The sequence below is a fragment of the Tympanuchus pallidicinctus genome, unplaced genomic scaffold (assembly GCF_026119805.1).
Source record: "Tympanuchus pallidicinctus isolate F22 unplaced genomic scaffold, pur_lepc_1.0 scaffold23, whole genome shotgun sequence".
Taxonomy (NCBI): Eukaryota; Metazoa; Chordata; class Aves; order Galliformes; family Phasianidae; genus Tympanuchus; species Tympanuchus pallidicinctus.
Window position 1 is genome coordinate 3,042,794 of NW_026294740.1, and position 16,308 is coordinate 3,059,101.

General features: G+C 37.8%; 1 protein-coding gene across 9 annotated transcripts in view; it reads left to right on the forward strand.

The window, feature by feature from the left end:
- Window positions 1-16,308, forward strand: part of B3GNTL1 (UDP-GlcNAc:betaGal beta-1,3-N-acetylglucosaminyltransferase like 1) — a 112,772-nt gene that overhangs the window by 21,077 nt on the left and 75,387 nt on the right. For all 9 annotated transcript variants that reach the window (XM_052687975.1, XM_052687983.1, XM_052687982.1 and 6 more), the window contains exon 6: window positions 11,950-12,045. In XM_052687975.1, the coding sequence (XP_052543935.1) occupies window positions 11,950-12,045 (96 nt within the window). The remainder of the gene's footprint in view (window positions 1-11,949; window positions 12,046-16,308) is intronic.

Consider the following 16,308-nt stretch of genomic DNA (forward strand, 5'->3'; position numbering starts at 1 on the left):
TTGTTTTATTTATTTTGTTCCAGGCGAGGCTGCTTTGTGATGAAAGGAGAGGGTGAGATAAGAAATAAAAATAAAGAGGGAGGTCACCTTATCCACTGGCAGTCAGCAACAGCACTTTGGGAGCGATGGCAATCCTCAGTGTGTAGTGATTACATTCAGATGCCAACAAAGTTGGTCACTTCTTTAAGCCTTTTGTTTGCTCTATCTTCTTGTTAGTCTACTGTTGGAGTAATCCTGAAAATAACAGATAGCCTTCAGACTACATGCTGTGCCTCATTGGTACTTTCTCTTGAACAAGTCAAAATGATTAATATACATCTGATAATTACTTTGCACTTACACAAGGATTTACTCCAATAGAAAATGTAGCCTTGTTTGTGTTGCTACAGCTGGGATAATTGAGATAGTACATGTATTCTGTACACCCTGTATGTTTTATTCTTAAAACAGTCTTCTGTCACCAAGAGCCAATTGCAATTGAGAAATTCTTAATCTTGTATGGATTTTCATATAATTGCATATTGTATTAATTTTTTCCCCTATACCAGAATCCGTGAAGACTTTAGTAGACTTGTTAGGAAGCATCCTGAAGTCTAAATGTGCTCACGGACTGTTCAGTTTCTTTGGATCAGAGTATGACACTGCACAGTGAAACTTTGTGCTGCATTAGTGGGAAATCTAGCTTTGGGCTAGGTGTTGTTTAACTGAAGGAGTGTGATGGAGTGGACAAGGACTTCAGTCAGGATGAAGCAGCAGCAGATTTGTCTCTGGAGTGGCCTCACCATTCCTCATCTACTCCGTTCTGTAGTCTGAACCTTTTTATTCCTTTTTATTACCTTTTCTCTACTTAAATTAGTGTTTTAGTCACAACTATAAAAAGAGGTAAGTAGGATCTTGTATGTAATTTTGCAGGTGTGAAAAGAATTAGCATATGCGAAGCTTCACTAAACTGTCATTAAACATAATTACATAATGTTGAAATACTGCCTCTCTGCTGTGATAGAAAAGCCCCTGCGTTTAAACTCCATCCTTCCTGTGCGTAACAAGTTAATGGCTGTTGGTAATCTCTCATTGTGTCATGTCTTCTATTGAAGTCCAGCTTTAATCTCCTTTTATTTTTTTCAACAATCTCCTTTTAATTGTTTCATCTTCCACTAGTTGCAGGTAGCTTAGCAGATTATTCTTTGATAAATGCTTTTATTTTGGACATAAACATGATTAAGATCTTAATCGCGCAGAGCATGAGTAATCTTTGTTTTCCCTTGGTTAATTTGCATCAGCTCTTCTGTCTCTCTTACTCAGCAGATTTGAGACAGATCAGTCTGTACTGCCCAGACACGTCCCAGCAAGCAGCGCATATAGAGTTTAGCTTTAATATAAGCTTTAGTTCATGCAACAGCTATCAGAGAGAAATGGACTGAGAATTGGCATGTCTCAATGCATTGGTGAATGGATCGAATTTGTTTGCTTAACCCTCTTAGTAGGAATTTGCCCCTCTAAATGGGCTTAAGTAGATTTGTGGAGTCTGGTTCCTCTTTGGTGTGAACAGAGGGGGAAGTGAAACCGTATTCCTGAGGTGATTAACCACAGTTGTCTAAAATCAGTTCATTTTTTTATCCAGAGGAAAAAAATGTACAGAAAAAATATTTTCATGAGCCAGTGTAAGAAATGTGTTTATTAGAACTTTATTACTGCATAGAGTTCCAGTGTTTTGCACTGCCTGTAAATTTTTTGATCAGCATGTGGAAAATTTAACTCCAAATAAAACTATCCAGTATCAATACTTAAAAATGCATACAGATAAAATTAAATCTATGACTTTGGAAAATATTAATGGAGGTTTTTAAAGGTTATCTGTAGTATTTCAGTAATGTTTTCTGTTATGAAGGGTGGAAGACTGGAGCAACAGTCTGAGGATTTTCTTCTGTAGTGGTGGCAGTGGAGTACATTTAAGAAGAGAAAATAGCATTTATTTTGTGCTGAAGAAGATGAAAATTCTTTCTTTGACAACGAGAGTATTATTTTTAGAGTGGTTTTCATTAATTGGGCCTTTCCACATCTATCACCAAGATTGCTGGAGTTCAGCCTTGTCTTTGCTTTTTATTAGGCAGCTTCCTTAAGGATTTTTTTTTATTTTTTATTCCAGAAGAGAAAACAACGCAGCACATTTGCAAAGTCATGGTGTCACTTTAAGTTTGTTTTACATTTTATCAAAATCTCCAAATGAGAAACATCCCAGTTGTACCCCTTTGCAATTAAAGTTGCTCTTAGTCTGGCCTCCACACATCAATAAACCCATCAAATGGATGTTGTTCCTGGAGTTTAATATTAATGAAGGTCTGACTGCTGTGTAGACTTTCAGCATGTTTCATTTTTAAGACTTACCTGAAGTGTGAAACATTTGAAAAGCAAAATCCCCTACTCCCCATGTTAGATATTTAACTGTGGTAATAACTGTTATTAATCCAGTCACACTTTGTGGAGCTACATGTACAAATTGGTTTCAAAATTGAAATTGTGCAAACATATTGCGCTTTATGACTGTTCTAAGCAAAGAGCTGGTTGTATAAATGCTTTGTCAGGACCCGAAGTGTTTACTTAACTTGCATCAAGCCCAGATTACACGCGCAGTAGCCATACTAGAGAGGCTGAGCCCTTAGGTCTTGTTTATCCCTGCGTGGCAGATTTTGAATGAGCCCTTCTGAGACCTGGTATTGTTTCCTGCCTAAGCTAGTCATCAGAAATATTGGGGCTTACTCATTCACCTTCAAAAAGGACTTTGGGAGCTGCTTTAATTTGCATTCTGAGATAAATTTAATGAAGTCTGAAGTTTCATGCTTCCCTGTTCAGACTCGTATTCCTTCAGTGATGCTGAAGTTTTTCCAAGATGTGGTGTTCGTACTTCATGAATCTGCACGTGTGACAGCATTCTTTTTGAACATGCGATGCAATGCTTGGCTGTACTCATTTGCTTGCAGTGCATTGATTTCTTGGGTTTTATACAAATTCATTAAAGTAAATTCACACTTTCGTGGTTTTTAGTTGCTCTTTTTTTTTTTTTTTTTTTTAAGTGTTGGAAAAAAAAACTTGTAGCATCCTGTTGTGGACCTTAAACATGAACTGGTGCCAGAGTTTTTAAAAGGGGCTGCCGCAAGAACATGAATAAACTGATATTCATCTGGCCTAAGGAACGTCACTGGGGAGTCAGCACTGTCAACATACCTCAATTTTTGAAATTACTTTAAATTCACTTTTTGTATTTTGATACCTAATGCAAACCACCTCACAGATTTCATGCGTGTTGAAGAACATTGCTTCCTCTGTTGGAAATGGAGAGGAAGAAAACAAAGGAAATATATTTTAACCACTTTCTTTCCTGTGTATTCCATATTGGAAAGATTTTAACCACATAAAAGCATTCTTTTCATTTATTTTTCATTTTGATTATGCTACATAATGGTCACAAGATCCTTCTTAAAGCCACTAGTATCTTCAAACATGGCATTATTCTACTGCATTAAAATTAAAAGGTCAAAAGACAAATTCACTGTAAGTTAAATAAAATCTTTTATTGCTTGTAACAATATCAGCTTGAAGTCTTGCTCCTAGTAAGATCAAAATGCAGAAATGCTGGTGGTTCTATAAATATCAAACTTTCCCTGTGCCACATTAAATTCTTTTACAGTGGAGCAGATACTTTAGTTGTTGTGATGACCATGTACTTGTTTGGGAACTCAGTGCCAAGTCTGCTCAGTAAATAGGTTTGTTTTGTAAATCCTTCATCTTTTGAGTAGCGTGGGATTTTTTTTAGACTAATTATTGTTTTGTCTCAATATCCAAATACAATTTTTCTCAAGTTTAAAAGTTGTGAATTCTTGTAGCTAACGTTACTTGACATGAAATACAGTTGTCATAAGAGAAACTTGGTTAAATGGCAGTCAAATCAAGCCTAAGCATTAGTGACCATTATTGATGCTGTTTCGCTTCTCTTGCAATTGTTATTTTATGGACAGATTCCTACATGGCTCTATCACAATTTGATGGAAATACCACCCAGCCATATCCTAAATATATACATTCCATTGAATTTTTTTAAATATGGATTTTAGATTGATTAGATTTAGAGCTTTAATTAATTGTTCTAAGAATAGTAAAAAGCAGAACCGGAAATGGAGCTGATAAACTTTTTCAAGACAGTCATGCTTCTCTGCTCCAGTATTTTGAAACAGAAATAGATTTAAGCACATAATTCCTAATATTGTCTGACTTTTAATTCTTCCTTTTTTAGTCTTGTAGATGATTCAGTGAGCTGTGCAGGATGACAAAACTAAGATGCAGAGAAGAACTTATTAAATCATTCCAGTAGGATTCTTGGGCTTCAGAACTTGAAAGTTGCAAGGAACAGGACGATGGTTAGGCTGTATAACAGAAGTGTTAAGGCCTAAAACAGTGACTGAGCACCCAGTGGGAAGGCAGGGCCAACTCAGGGAGCTTGGGTGTGTGCAATGCAGCTGAGTGACCGGAGTGGGTGAAGCCAGGATCCACCCCTCCCCAGACCTCATGTAAGGGTCAGCAGTGGAGGTGAAGGTAACTCTCACTGGAGGTAAGCAGCAGTGTTCCTTCATTTCCACATCTGTGGCTGCTGCCTTTGGGCCCATTCTCATTTGCTGTAGCCAAAGACTTTGCCTCCTTGCTATTATCATCCCATTATAGCATTACAGGCTGCTAGCCCAGAATGTGGTTTTACAAGTCATAGGGTGCTGGTGTGTGATCCTTGCTATGCTGCTACGACTGCTAGAAGACCTGGATCACTCAATTAGGAGCCTAGCCATTCTAGGCTCCTTGTATGAACAAAATGGGCATCTCCAATTGCTCTTCAGATTTTACAATGAATGAACATTAACTCCTGTGATTGTCAGTTTGCATATTGTGTGTATGTATACACACACAAACACTTGCATATATATGCATTAATATAGTAAACACTGGGTACATAATACCTTGTAATTTATGTGTCTGTGTCTCTTTGTACAGTTCCCCTTAATTATAGCACTAGAATGGAAAAAATGGATGGTTAAAATTGGCAAGTGACTGATTTTGCATCCTCATGTCCTCTATGGTACAACAGCAGCCTTCTAATCTGTAGATTCTATGCTAAATAAAAACAATTCTTTGTGCTATAGGAAGTTGTAGCTATTTAAAAAAAGAAAAGCTACATCTGCAGAAAATGTGTTGTTTTAAATTACTGTCAACTCATTTAATCTCTACTTCCTCTCACCCACTTCTTTTTTCCATTTACATGTGCAAGGGAAAACAAAGCACTAAAATGATGAAAATATGAAACCTCTCTATCTGGATATTGTATTTAAAAACAAATACTAGTGAAAAGTTGGGACAAGTTATGGCATGTAATGTCTGCCGTTGCTGCTACGTATGGAACACTGACATTTATACATATCAGATATGCCAGAAATACTCTTGCATTTCAGTGGAACAGTTTTGTAACTCACAGAACAGTGAGTACATGTACTCATAGCACAATTTTGTAACCCATGCAATAACTCTACCTAGTTCATTCCTCTGAATGCTGTTAAAGCCCTGAATCTTGTACTGATCAACAAGTGGCTGGGTGTGCTCATTAGATTTGTATTCTATGGTTAACCCTGTGTACTGTGACCAATTCAGAGTGTCTGTTGCATAGTGAAGCCCCTGTTTTAATTGCTGGGGGTTTTTTTGTACTGATTTTGTTAGTTTTGTAGTGCTCTAAGTCCTAAAAACTGCTCAAATTTAATGGCATAAAATACACATCTGTGACTAATTCTGATTTTCTTAGTTAGACATGCTTCATTAAGTTCTTGCCTAATCATCTGAGGTGGTAGAGTTATTAGAGAAAAGAGATTCAGATGCTAAACCTGGACATACAATGCTATCATTATATAGGACATCATCATAGGACATCTGAGACCATCCAGGCAGGACTGGCAGGCACTGCAGGTCTGGTCTTTCTGTGACATAGTAGCTGCAGCTGGGGAGGGTCATAGGGTGTTAAATGCTTTCATTTAGCCACTCTTTCCCTCAAAGCTCATTTTATGGTATTTGTATTTTTAAACATTTACTCGTGTGGCTTTTCAGAGCGTGGCTTTGTTGGTAGCTGTAGCAATTGGGCAAATGAGCGCAATGGAAAAGGCATTATAACAGAGATGTGATGACAGAAGGACCACCACCATAGAAAGGTGCTATAAAGGAAGAGAAGAAGGTTACTTACCTGTATTAGAAGATTCTAGGCTTGTAGGAGAGAGATTCACCAAGGATGGATGTCCAGAAAAGAGAGCTTTCCCCAGTCGGGGGTCAGCCCTTAAATGAGGTCCAAGAGAGGTACAGCCAGGCCCCACCTCTTCCTCATTCACGTCTCACATGTGAATTGCCTTCACCTGTGCTCCCAGGGCTGACCAGGTCTTTTCCCCAGGTGCTCCATCAGTGGTTCAGGTCATGACTCAACAGTTCCCATACAGTAACTCAAATAAAATCAGATAACCGTTTTATGATTTTAATATTTCTTATCTATCACAGTTTGTTGCTGCACTAAATTATAAATTGTTTGGTACTTTCCTGCAGAGAGGTCAGTGCTTATTTGGGTAAACAGCTGAATATCTGTAAGTTAGCTTTATTTTGATAAAGTAGTTGTCTGTCTAGAAAATTAATTACCTCATCTGATACAGCAGAAAAGATTGTCATGGTTTTCTGGCTCGATTAGAACTCTGTTGTTTCATAAACAGCCTTGGTCCATTGCTGTGAGTTAAAAAAAAACAAGTACATATATATACTTTGTACACTTCATGCTATTCTTTCATATACAAGGTGTGTTAATATTGCATTTCAACTTGTTTCCACTTGGAGCGTGGTATGTACTGCTTTTCTTCTCTAACAGTTCAATTCTAGGTACAGGAATGTGCCCGTGTATGCCTGGCATGTGTAACAATATTAATAGTCTTGCCTATCAGGTAAAAAAAGGTTGAATATCGGATGAACTCAACTTTAGTGTAGAAATGGGCACTCACAATATTGTGAAGGATGTTTCTGATATGGAGAGTTTCTTTTTCTTTCTGAAAGTTTGGGTGGATGTAAAAGAGGCCAGCAGGAGTTTTGTCAAAGTGATTTCAAACTTAGGAAAGAATCAATAGTGAAAAACCTTTCACATGAATTTAGGAGCTATAAGGAGGTATTCAGAGAAGATAAAGGAGCTCTGAGAGACATGGAGGAAATGGGAAACTGTGCAGTTGTTTCTGATGCCACACCTTACACAGGGGAACTAGAGGAAGCCGTTTGTACTCTAAATAAACCTGGCTTTGATTGGATGAAAGAAGCTGCTTAAATGAGCCATGCTTTACAGGAGCTCTATCAAAGGCTCAGGATGTGTTAGTCTGTGTTGTTAATATTTATCTTGCAGCTGTATAAGTCAGCCATTCCAATGAAAAGTCAGAATCCCACTGAGAGAGAAATGGTACAACTGAAGAAGTGTGGAATTTTTTTGACTAACGATCAAGGAATACATCTGATTGCATAGTGACAACTTTAAGATCAGTCTGTAAAACATCTCTGAAGATGATGCTCAAAGCAGTCTTGAGTGATGTTCATTCTGAAAATAAAAAGAAATCAGGAAGTCTTTGTGCTGTGCAAAGCATTTCAGTGTTACACTGGGGTAGGGGGAAGTTTGAACATTTCATTTCTTACAAAACTGACTTTGTTATGCACTTGCAATTGTTTTCCTGCTGTGTTGTGAGACCAAAATGCAGCTGTTCTCAATAATGGCCATTTACAGTTACGTCTATTTTGCTCTGATGTCATTGTAATGGAAAAATGTGGATAAGTGATGTTTTGCAATATCGTCTTCTGCAGGAGGGAGACGATTGCTTCTATGTGCCCTGCTTGTGGGTTTGCTGCATCCATGGAAGTCTTACAGAAGTCCAATAGGAGCACGAGCTATGGGTGTTTCATTCCTTTGCTTTTAAAGAAAGAAGTTGTCATTTGTTTTCTTTAGAGGAAGAGAAGCAAAGACAACAGCTCATTTGTTGGTGAATGTACATGGTTTAAAAGTAAATTAGAAAGCCTTCTGGAAATAAAAACTTCTGTGTGCGTAGACAGCATGTTTAGGTAAAAAGTGAAAGGGAAAAAGTGAAGTTAAAGCCACTGCTCCGAACACTTTCCTAAAGTCTTAGACATGTCAGTCCCTCGCTGTGTTCCTCTAATTCCACATATGAATCAAGTACAGGACTGCTAAACATGTAATGCGATGCTATTATATAGATAATGGTCCTATCCAGTGTGTAAGGGAGAAGAAATTAGAGTGAAATCTTAGCTTCATCTTAATAGGAAATTATTTTGAGGTGCTTAATTCATCTGTGTCTGCCTTTTGGAGCTTCAACTACAAGAGAGTAAGAAAAGTGAAAGGGCTGAGGGACGGAGGTGGTGTGGTATGATATGCTAAAGAAGCAGAGTAATAAAGACATTAAAGCATGTACAGACTCATAAATTTGGGGTTTTAGATTACCTTTTGAATTGTCTTTATCTTTTCTATCAAACAGCTTTCTCACATTAATTCTTGACACTGACCTTTCTGTTATTCATTTTTGGGCTTCATGCTGGGTTGGACCATCATACCAATTGCTTCTAGCTTTGCTGGTGATTACGAAAGTGAGATTTTTCAGGGTCTTATTTTGCAAATTCAAGAACTAAGAGTCATCACCTGTGTCCTGTTCAGTTGTGGAAGTGAAGTCTGTTGCTCTGGAGATAAAGCTGTCTGACCCTTTGCCATCAATTCTGGACAAAAGCCATGAACCTTTGACACTTAAAATACTGCTGAACTCATAGGGACTTTGTGTCACTACAGTAGAAGGGTAATAATCTAATGATTATTCTGTGTTTTCATTGGACTAGTTAAAAAAAATAACTTGTCCTTATAGCACTGATTTATAACATCTGATTCTTAAAGGTCAGAGGCAATTCTTGTTACTTTCTGCCTTATTTCTTTATAATTTTTTCTAGATTAGTAACTAATACTGGTTTTATTGTCTTTCTAAATGTTAGATTGAGGTTTGCTGTAGAAAATAAAATTGCTATCAATCAACTTTTTTTTTTAACCTACTATTTGATTTCATTAGTGTGCTTGCATGTAAGTCTCCAGGTTATAATCCACTCACTCTGTTTCTGTTAGGCATGTCTGCCACAAATCATGGTGAAACTCAGTGTAACCCATTGGCTTTTCTGTTGTGGATTTACATCACTGCAATAAGCATAATTCCTAAATAACTTGTTTACTGGATGAATATAGTAATTTTATCCTCATCATGGTGTTTTCAGTTCAAAAATTCTTGAAGTATTTTAAGACCTATGTGAAGTAAGTAAGAATCATTGTTACAAGCTACATTCAGACAAGTAAATAGGAGCAAGCAATGGAATCCTCTGCATTGCTGTATCAAAGGAGGAGCAAATTTTGACTGAGAACCATAGTTAAACTCTGAAATTTTCAGGAAAGAGCTGACAGGATCTAATTTACTAACAGCTATTCTGTCTGTCTTCTTTCCTCGAATGTGGAGATAATTGATCACAGTCATTCAGTTTTCTCTGGAAATATAAGGAGCTGAGATTTGAACACATTGTTCTTCGGAGTGGAGGGAATTGCTGTCTTCTGGAGAGCCTGGATTCAATAAGATTGCTTAAACTATTAACAGCACTTCTTGAATTGGTTAGATAGGCAGAAATGAATTAAAAAAAAATACAAAACTCCATCCTCTGCTTCTCATTTAAATTTCAAGTTGGATAGAAAGAGGTGGCTGCACTTCTTACTTGGCTCTAATTGCAACACGGGTTCTCAGAAAAACGAGTTTGAGATTGTCCTTTTTAACTCTTACCTTGTGAAATCTGTTTTTGGTTTTGTGCTCGTTGATTTTAGGCTGTGCCTAGTTGAACAAAAAATATGAAGCTTCCATTTGGTGTTGTTATAGAATTTCTATTAAGAAAAACATGCTTTGCAATTTTTCCTTTCTGATTTTCTTACTTAGTTTTATAAAATCTCTTTGTAAGTTATAAAAGCCTAGGATATGGAAAAGATGATTGACTTGGCTAATGAGTGCTGGTTTGATATAAGCATAATGAATGCTAGAATTCTGTACGTTGTTTTCTTAAACAAAAAAGAATCCTTACAGAACAGGATATATTCATCTGATCAACTTCTGTGAAGTTCTTGGGTTTTTTTGTTTGTTTGTTTTACCTCTGCAATGCCCCCTTCAGAAATGCATCTGTGAACACTGTAACTGATACTGACTTTAAAAGGGATTCTGGATGAACCATCTGGAACGGCCTCAGTGTTACTCACTGAGCTGCAAATCAGGAGAAAATGAAGATCAGTTGTAAGTCAGGAGAAAATTAAATGTGAAGTTATCCATAGTAATTCGTAGTCCTCACTGAAGGGGAAAAATCGTATTTGAGAGATGTTTTATTCTTGTGGGATAAGCCAGTCATAATTTCCTTTTCTTTTACCCCAGGTTTTTATTTTGAATGCATTGAATATTAAGCTAAATTGTGCTGTTTCACTGTCAGCAGTCCCCTGCAAGGATGGTTGGTAGTGGTTTTATTCCCACATCAAAAATATTCCTAACAATGTGCCCAGAACTCTAGCCTGAATATTTCCATCTGCATGGGGTTTAAAGCTCTGTAAATAAATAGACATACCTGAAAGAATAAATTTAGTTTAGCTTCTGTGTCAGTGTATGCACGTACATGTGTGTATGTATCCCTTATGCACACTTATGATGGAAAATGAGCAAGTTTTCTATGCTGTTGTTGTACAGAACTTGATTGTCCCGTATTACTGTTGAGAAATGCTGATATGTATGCATTGATGTTAATTCTTAGTGAATAAACACATTCTCAACAGGAGCTGCCCATCAAAATCTGCAAGCAAAATATAGTTGTAGTATGATAGGAGTTGGTGTGAAGCTTTGTCAGCTTACTTTGTGCATATATAATGAAGTCCTGTGAAGATTTAGGGTAGACTATGGACCATCCACAGTCTGCTACACGGCCTGCTGCCTGGGGTAGCAAGCAGCAGAGTTCTACATAGCCACACAGCTTAGGTTGAAATCTCTCTCATGTGTTTGATGCCTACTGGGAGCTGTTTATTACAGTAATAACTGTTCAGAATATTAAAATTCATATTTAATCTGTACAGCTACAGAACAGTATTAGACAGTAAAAATTGTAATAATGGGAATATAATGCTTGAATGAGCAGTTATCATCAAAATGAAATTGAATGGTGTAGTTCAGTAAGAAGGGACCAACAAAGATCTTCGAATCCAACTGCCTGATCACTTCAGAGCTAACCAAGTTAAAGCATATTGTTGGAGTATAAGGCATATGCAAAGAGTCTAGATTGTTCTACCATGAACGAAACAAATCAGAATACAGATTTCTTCACTTATTTTGAATGAACTGTAAGTAGCGTATGATATTATAGGTGATGGCTCTATTTTCCTAATGTTATCCAAGTTCTAATTTTTCACTTCCCAAATTTTCTGGCTTCAGCCAAACTATTCTGGGTGAAATCTTGAATTCTAGATATAATAAGCCTTTGGATTATTGTCTCTGTAAAATTACAGCTGAAGTGGTTCAAGTATTTCCAGGAATGAGGATATTACAAAGACGCTTCTTCATGCTAAGAGTTTCCTAGAATCTAGAGTTTCTGAAAGTCTGTAACTATCTTATTTGAGCAGAGCAGCTGTGCCATGTTGTACTGTGTGATATTATGAACATAGAAGGACTCTAAGAAAATGTGTGCAGACAATCAGTTCTTGGATTCGGATGTTTTCAATGTCAGTTTTGTGAGTTTGTTTAGTTGTTGCCATGTGGGTGCACAGCAATTAACAGCACTATTTGTCTCATTTTGCCTTAGATTATTGGTTGCCAAGTCAGAAGAGAGCCACCAGAGTCTACTGAACGGTACACACGTTGGATCAATAGTCTGACTGAAGAGCAACTTCTTACACAGGTATTCTTTTTTCAGGGGTAACTGAAATGATGACTGAAAAATATAGCGAAAGGTTTATTTAGTTAGCTTTTCATTCAGTGGCAATACATGATAACTTCCCCAGGTCATCAGGATTTTATAACAAATAACAGAAGTTTGTGGTGCGCGTGATCGTTATGTAATGATACCTTTACACTGAGCTATGATACTGACTGCTTTATCTGTTTGAATTTTACTGGAGATCATTTTAAAATACTGTTCATTACACATGTTTTTAAGTAAGATACGTTTACAGGACTGAAGATGACAGTTCTGGCATGAAGATAGGTTGTTTTGTTAGGCAGGCAGCCAGTGCTGAGCTAGAAGAGACTTTGGCAAAAACAAGTTGAATTGTGGAAGAAATCAATCCAGCCTGTGGAGGAATGTGTGTGCTGAATATTATTATAAGAAATCTAATGGAGAGTTAGCAGAAAGCATCCCAGCAGACATTATGATTCAAGTATTTATGATTGGGTTTTGTGATGCTATGGTAGGAAAACATTTGCTTTTGATTTTCTTGGATTTAAGTGCTTGAAAATACTAACATACCCATGTTTGTTGGACTTCATTGCTGCATTTCCCATTACCATAACCCCCAAAAATATACTTACAGGCTCTGGGATGGTCACTGTAACACAAGAAAGTCATCTGTAGGCTTATTTTAAAACCAGCAGTAGTGTTATGGTTCTCTGTAATTTACCAAATGAAAGCAGTTATAGAGAACATTACCCAGTGGAATGAATATTTGGATTCTCCTTTGAGTATGACATTAGAAAAAATTATAGTTTTAAAACCATGAGTTTATCTGACAGTGATATCTGGATATGCAGTAATAGCACACAACTACGTTGTTAAAGGAAAGACAAAGGAAAGCTTGAGGATGCAGTGTAAAAGTTTGTCCTACATCATCTGCTGTTTTTTATCTGTCTTGAAGTGGTCACTCGATGGAGCCTTTCACAAATTAAACTGGAAAGCAAAGGAAATATCCTAATTTTGAGATTCCTTTGGGTGTGAAAAATGAACACTCATTTTAAGACAGGGCTACAAATTTTCCAGAAGAGCTTATGTAGTGTTGTTTTCCTGACAGTAGGATGCAAACACAGTGACCTGGGTAATCCGATGCAATCTTATGTGTCTATAAATATATCTCCCAGCCTTAATCAAATAGCAATCCATTGTTTTTAAATATGATTTAAATTCACACATTTTACAACTTGATAAGGAGTTCTGGAAAACATATTGGGACTGGATCTAGAAGTCTGCATAATAAAGCTTGTGCTTCTTTTTGATGGGTTTCTAAAGAAGATGAGATTTGTGCAGTTGCACTACTTGTGTTCCTCTTTTGGGTTTGAAGACGTTACCTGTTCTATACAAAAAGTAACCCAGAAATAGTAGTTCCTCAAACATATCAAGTTTCTGAAAAATCTGTGGAAGTGTAAAGCTAGAAGGCACTGTACTGCACCAGCTGCAAATTGTATGTCATTAAGAACAACAGAATCCACTTGGGCAGAGATTTGAGTGCCCAATCATGAGACAAGCTTCAGCTGCAACCCACAATCAACTGGGAGACAAGTCTGTATGAAGCCTGGCTTTTGTAGCTCTGCTGTGAGAAGAATGGATTGATTTGAGAGCAGTGCATTTTGATATGCATCACTTCTGCCTCAGTAACCATTTTTCTGATCAGAAGTTCAGGTAGGGAGGCAATTATTTTGTTTTTTCTTGATTTGATGAAGTACAGATATGAGACAAAACTCTTTCAGCTGTTCTCTAATAGTTGTGATGCGAGTGAGCTGTATAAGGTTAGGCCTGTGAGGGGGTTGTCCCCTTTGTCCTCCTGATATACTGATGTGTTTTATTTTGGGTGTACTTCTAAAAACTTTCTTATTTCTTTCAGGAGATAAGTCCTAAGAAAACTATAATGATAGGCCTCTGCTAAGAGATTTGTCAAATACAGGGGAGGAGCAGTCCTTCAGGGAATTCAGGAAAATTGGCTTTAATTTACAGCATACTGTCTCCAGCAGTTTCCTGTAGTGAAAGAATGTTCAGCTTTTTCTAGCTGTCTCTGTACTCAGTACTCAGCTTTTCCCCCACTTTGGCGTTTCTGTATCACACACGTGCTCGTTATTTATGCTGTGAACTGGGGCAGTGAGTGACCAATAAAAAAAAAGTTGACAATGTTGCATAATCTGCTCTCATAATATTTGGTATTAATCAAATAACGTTCTATAGCATTTGATGACTTCAGTTGCTGTTTGCTAAAGCGCAGTTTGAAAGAGGTGGGTGGCAGCAGATGTTTTGTTAGGTGGTTGCATTGCTTCATGAGCCTCAGTGCTCTGCTGGTTTTATATTGCCTGAGTCAATACCAGATTTTTGGATCGAATGTCCATACCCTGTCTTCATGCTGAGATCATTCAATACAAAATGCTTCTAGCATTTTAACTTTTCCCTTCCCTTAACCATGGCCTCTTGATGCTTGCTCATCCATTAAATGTTTCTCTAAACAATTATACTGTAACATTCCAAAGATACTCTATGGTATGCGTGAAATTTCAGAATATATACCCCAGAGATTGAGGGGGAGTGAAAGAATACAAAGAGAGCATACTGATGTGAAGACTACTTTTTAAAAGAGCTTTGTTTAAGGTTATCTTCTTTATAGATTATGAGCGATAAAACATTGTTTTGTACGTGTAGTAATGTAAGCATTAAAATACACCCCCCAAAAAGATTTAAACTTGTCATGTGTGAGCATGGTGACAGGTACAGAAAGAAAATAAGCAAATAAATGTGGATACCTGACTGTTCTGATGTTGGGATGAGTGGACAAAATGCAGATTAAAACTAATCTGAAAGGATGTCAGAGTTTGAGTTGTGCTTGAACTGTGATTGAAGTTTGATCATGCAGCTCTTTTTAAGCTGGAAATTTTACTGTACTGGATAAGTGAAAATTCCTAAATGGTTTTAAAGGTTGGATTAATTACACAAGCATTTATACAAGTAGTTCTTAAGGGTTGTTGTGGGCTGTAAGTAACATAGCCGAGTTCACATCCATGTCTGTTAGATGACTGTTTAGGTTAGTTTAATCTCACAGGCAGTCTGTGAAGTATTGCATTCAGCCTGAAGTGCCATTCCATCTGACCTGCCATTTTTTATCCTCAAGACAATGAGCCTCTCTGCTTTCAGATCATTGTTCCTTTAGAAAGCAGCCTGTGAAATCAGAGGGGTGTGTGTGGAGGTGCTTGTCAATAGGAGTGGGCTCCCTGCTTGGTGAGAGAGGACACCATAATTTAGAGAAATAACCATCTAAACAGAGCACTGTGATCCTGTATGCCTGTTGCCCACCATAATGTGTCTGTGCTGCTCCCGGATAGGTGGGGTACTTATCTTAGAGCTCTTTGTGTAGGACAGATCTGGAAGCTTTCACAGGTGACTTCTTACCTCTAATCTCTTTGCTACCTGACCAAAGAACAGCATTTAACATGTAAGAGTCCTGTAATATTCTTTTTTCTTCGCTGTTAGAGCTGCCACTTTTAGCTAATAGGTTTAAATGCTGGCTTCTCTGAATAGGCTGTGTTCCCATTCTAGTATTTTAGGTAACGTGAGGTCAAATTTCACACTACGAATCAGAATTTACTATAGATACTTGTTTTGGAAATAGATCCAGCATTCTGTCTGCGTGGAGCATGTAAGAAGTTTTTCCCAATAATATAAATTCAATATTGCATTGTCTTGGTGCATCCTTATAGGCAACTTCTTCCTGTTTGCAAGGAGAGAGGGCAGTCAGCTGGGCTGAGGAGGGCAGAAGAAGCTCATGCACCTTATGGCTCCTACTGGCTCCCTTTCTTAAAGGCAGACCAGGAAGAAGAGTTAGGTGCTTCCTGCCTTTCTCGGGAGGCAGGCGGGTGTGGAGGTGTGCTCTGTGATCTGCTTACAGAAAGCCCAATGTGGAGGGAAGGAGCTGCACTACCTGAAGAAGTTCTGCAGCCTAATGGAAGCTGGCACTGCTGGACCAGCTCTGTTGGTCTGCTGCGCAGTGCCAGAGGCAGGCAGACCTGGTAAGAGAGGATTGGAGGAGGGATGCATTTTCCAGGTGGGCCATAAGTTGAGTATCTCTGGCTTGGAGTGTTTGTTTTCTTCACCTGTAGACCAGAAATTCTGACTTTGCAAGTGCTAGGCTTGGTTGTCAGTACACCAGAACTGAAATAATGATTGAGATAGCAATCCGAGTGGCTATGTGCATCTTTT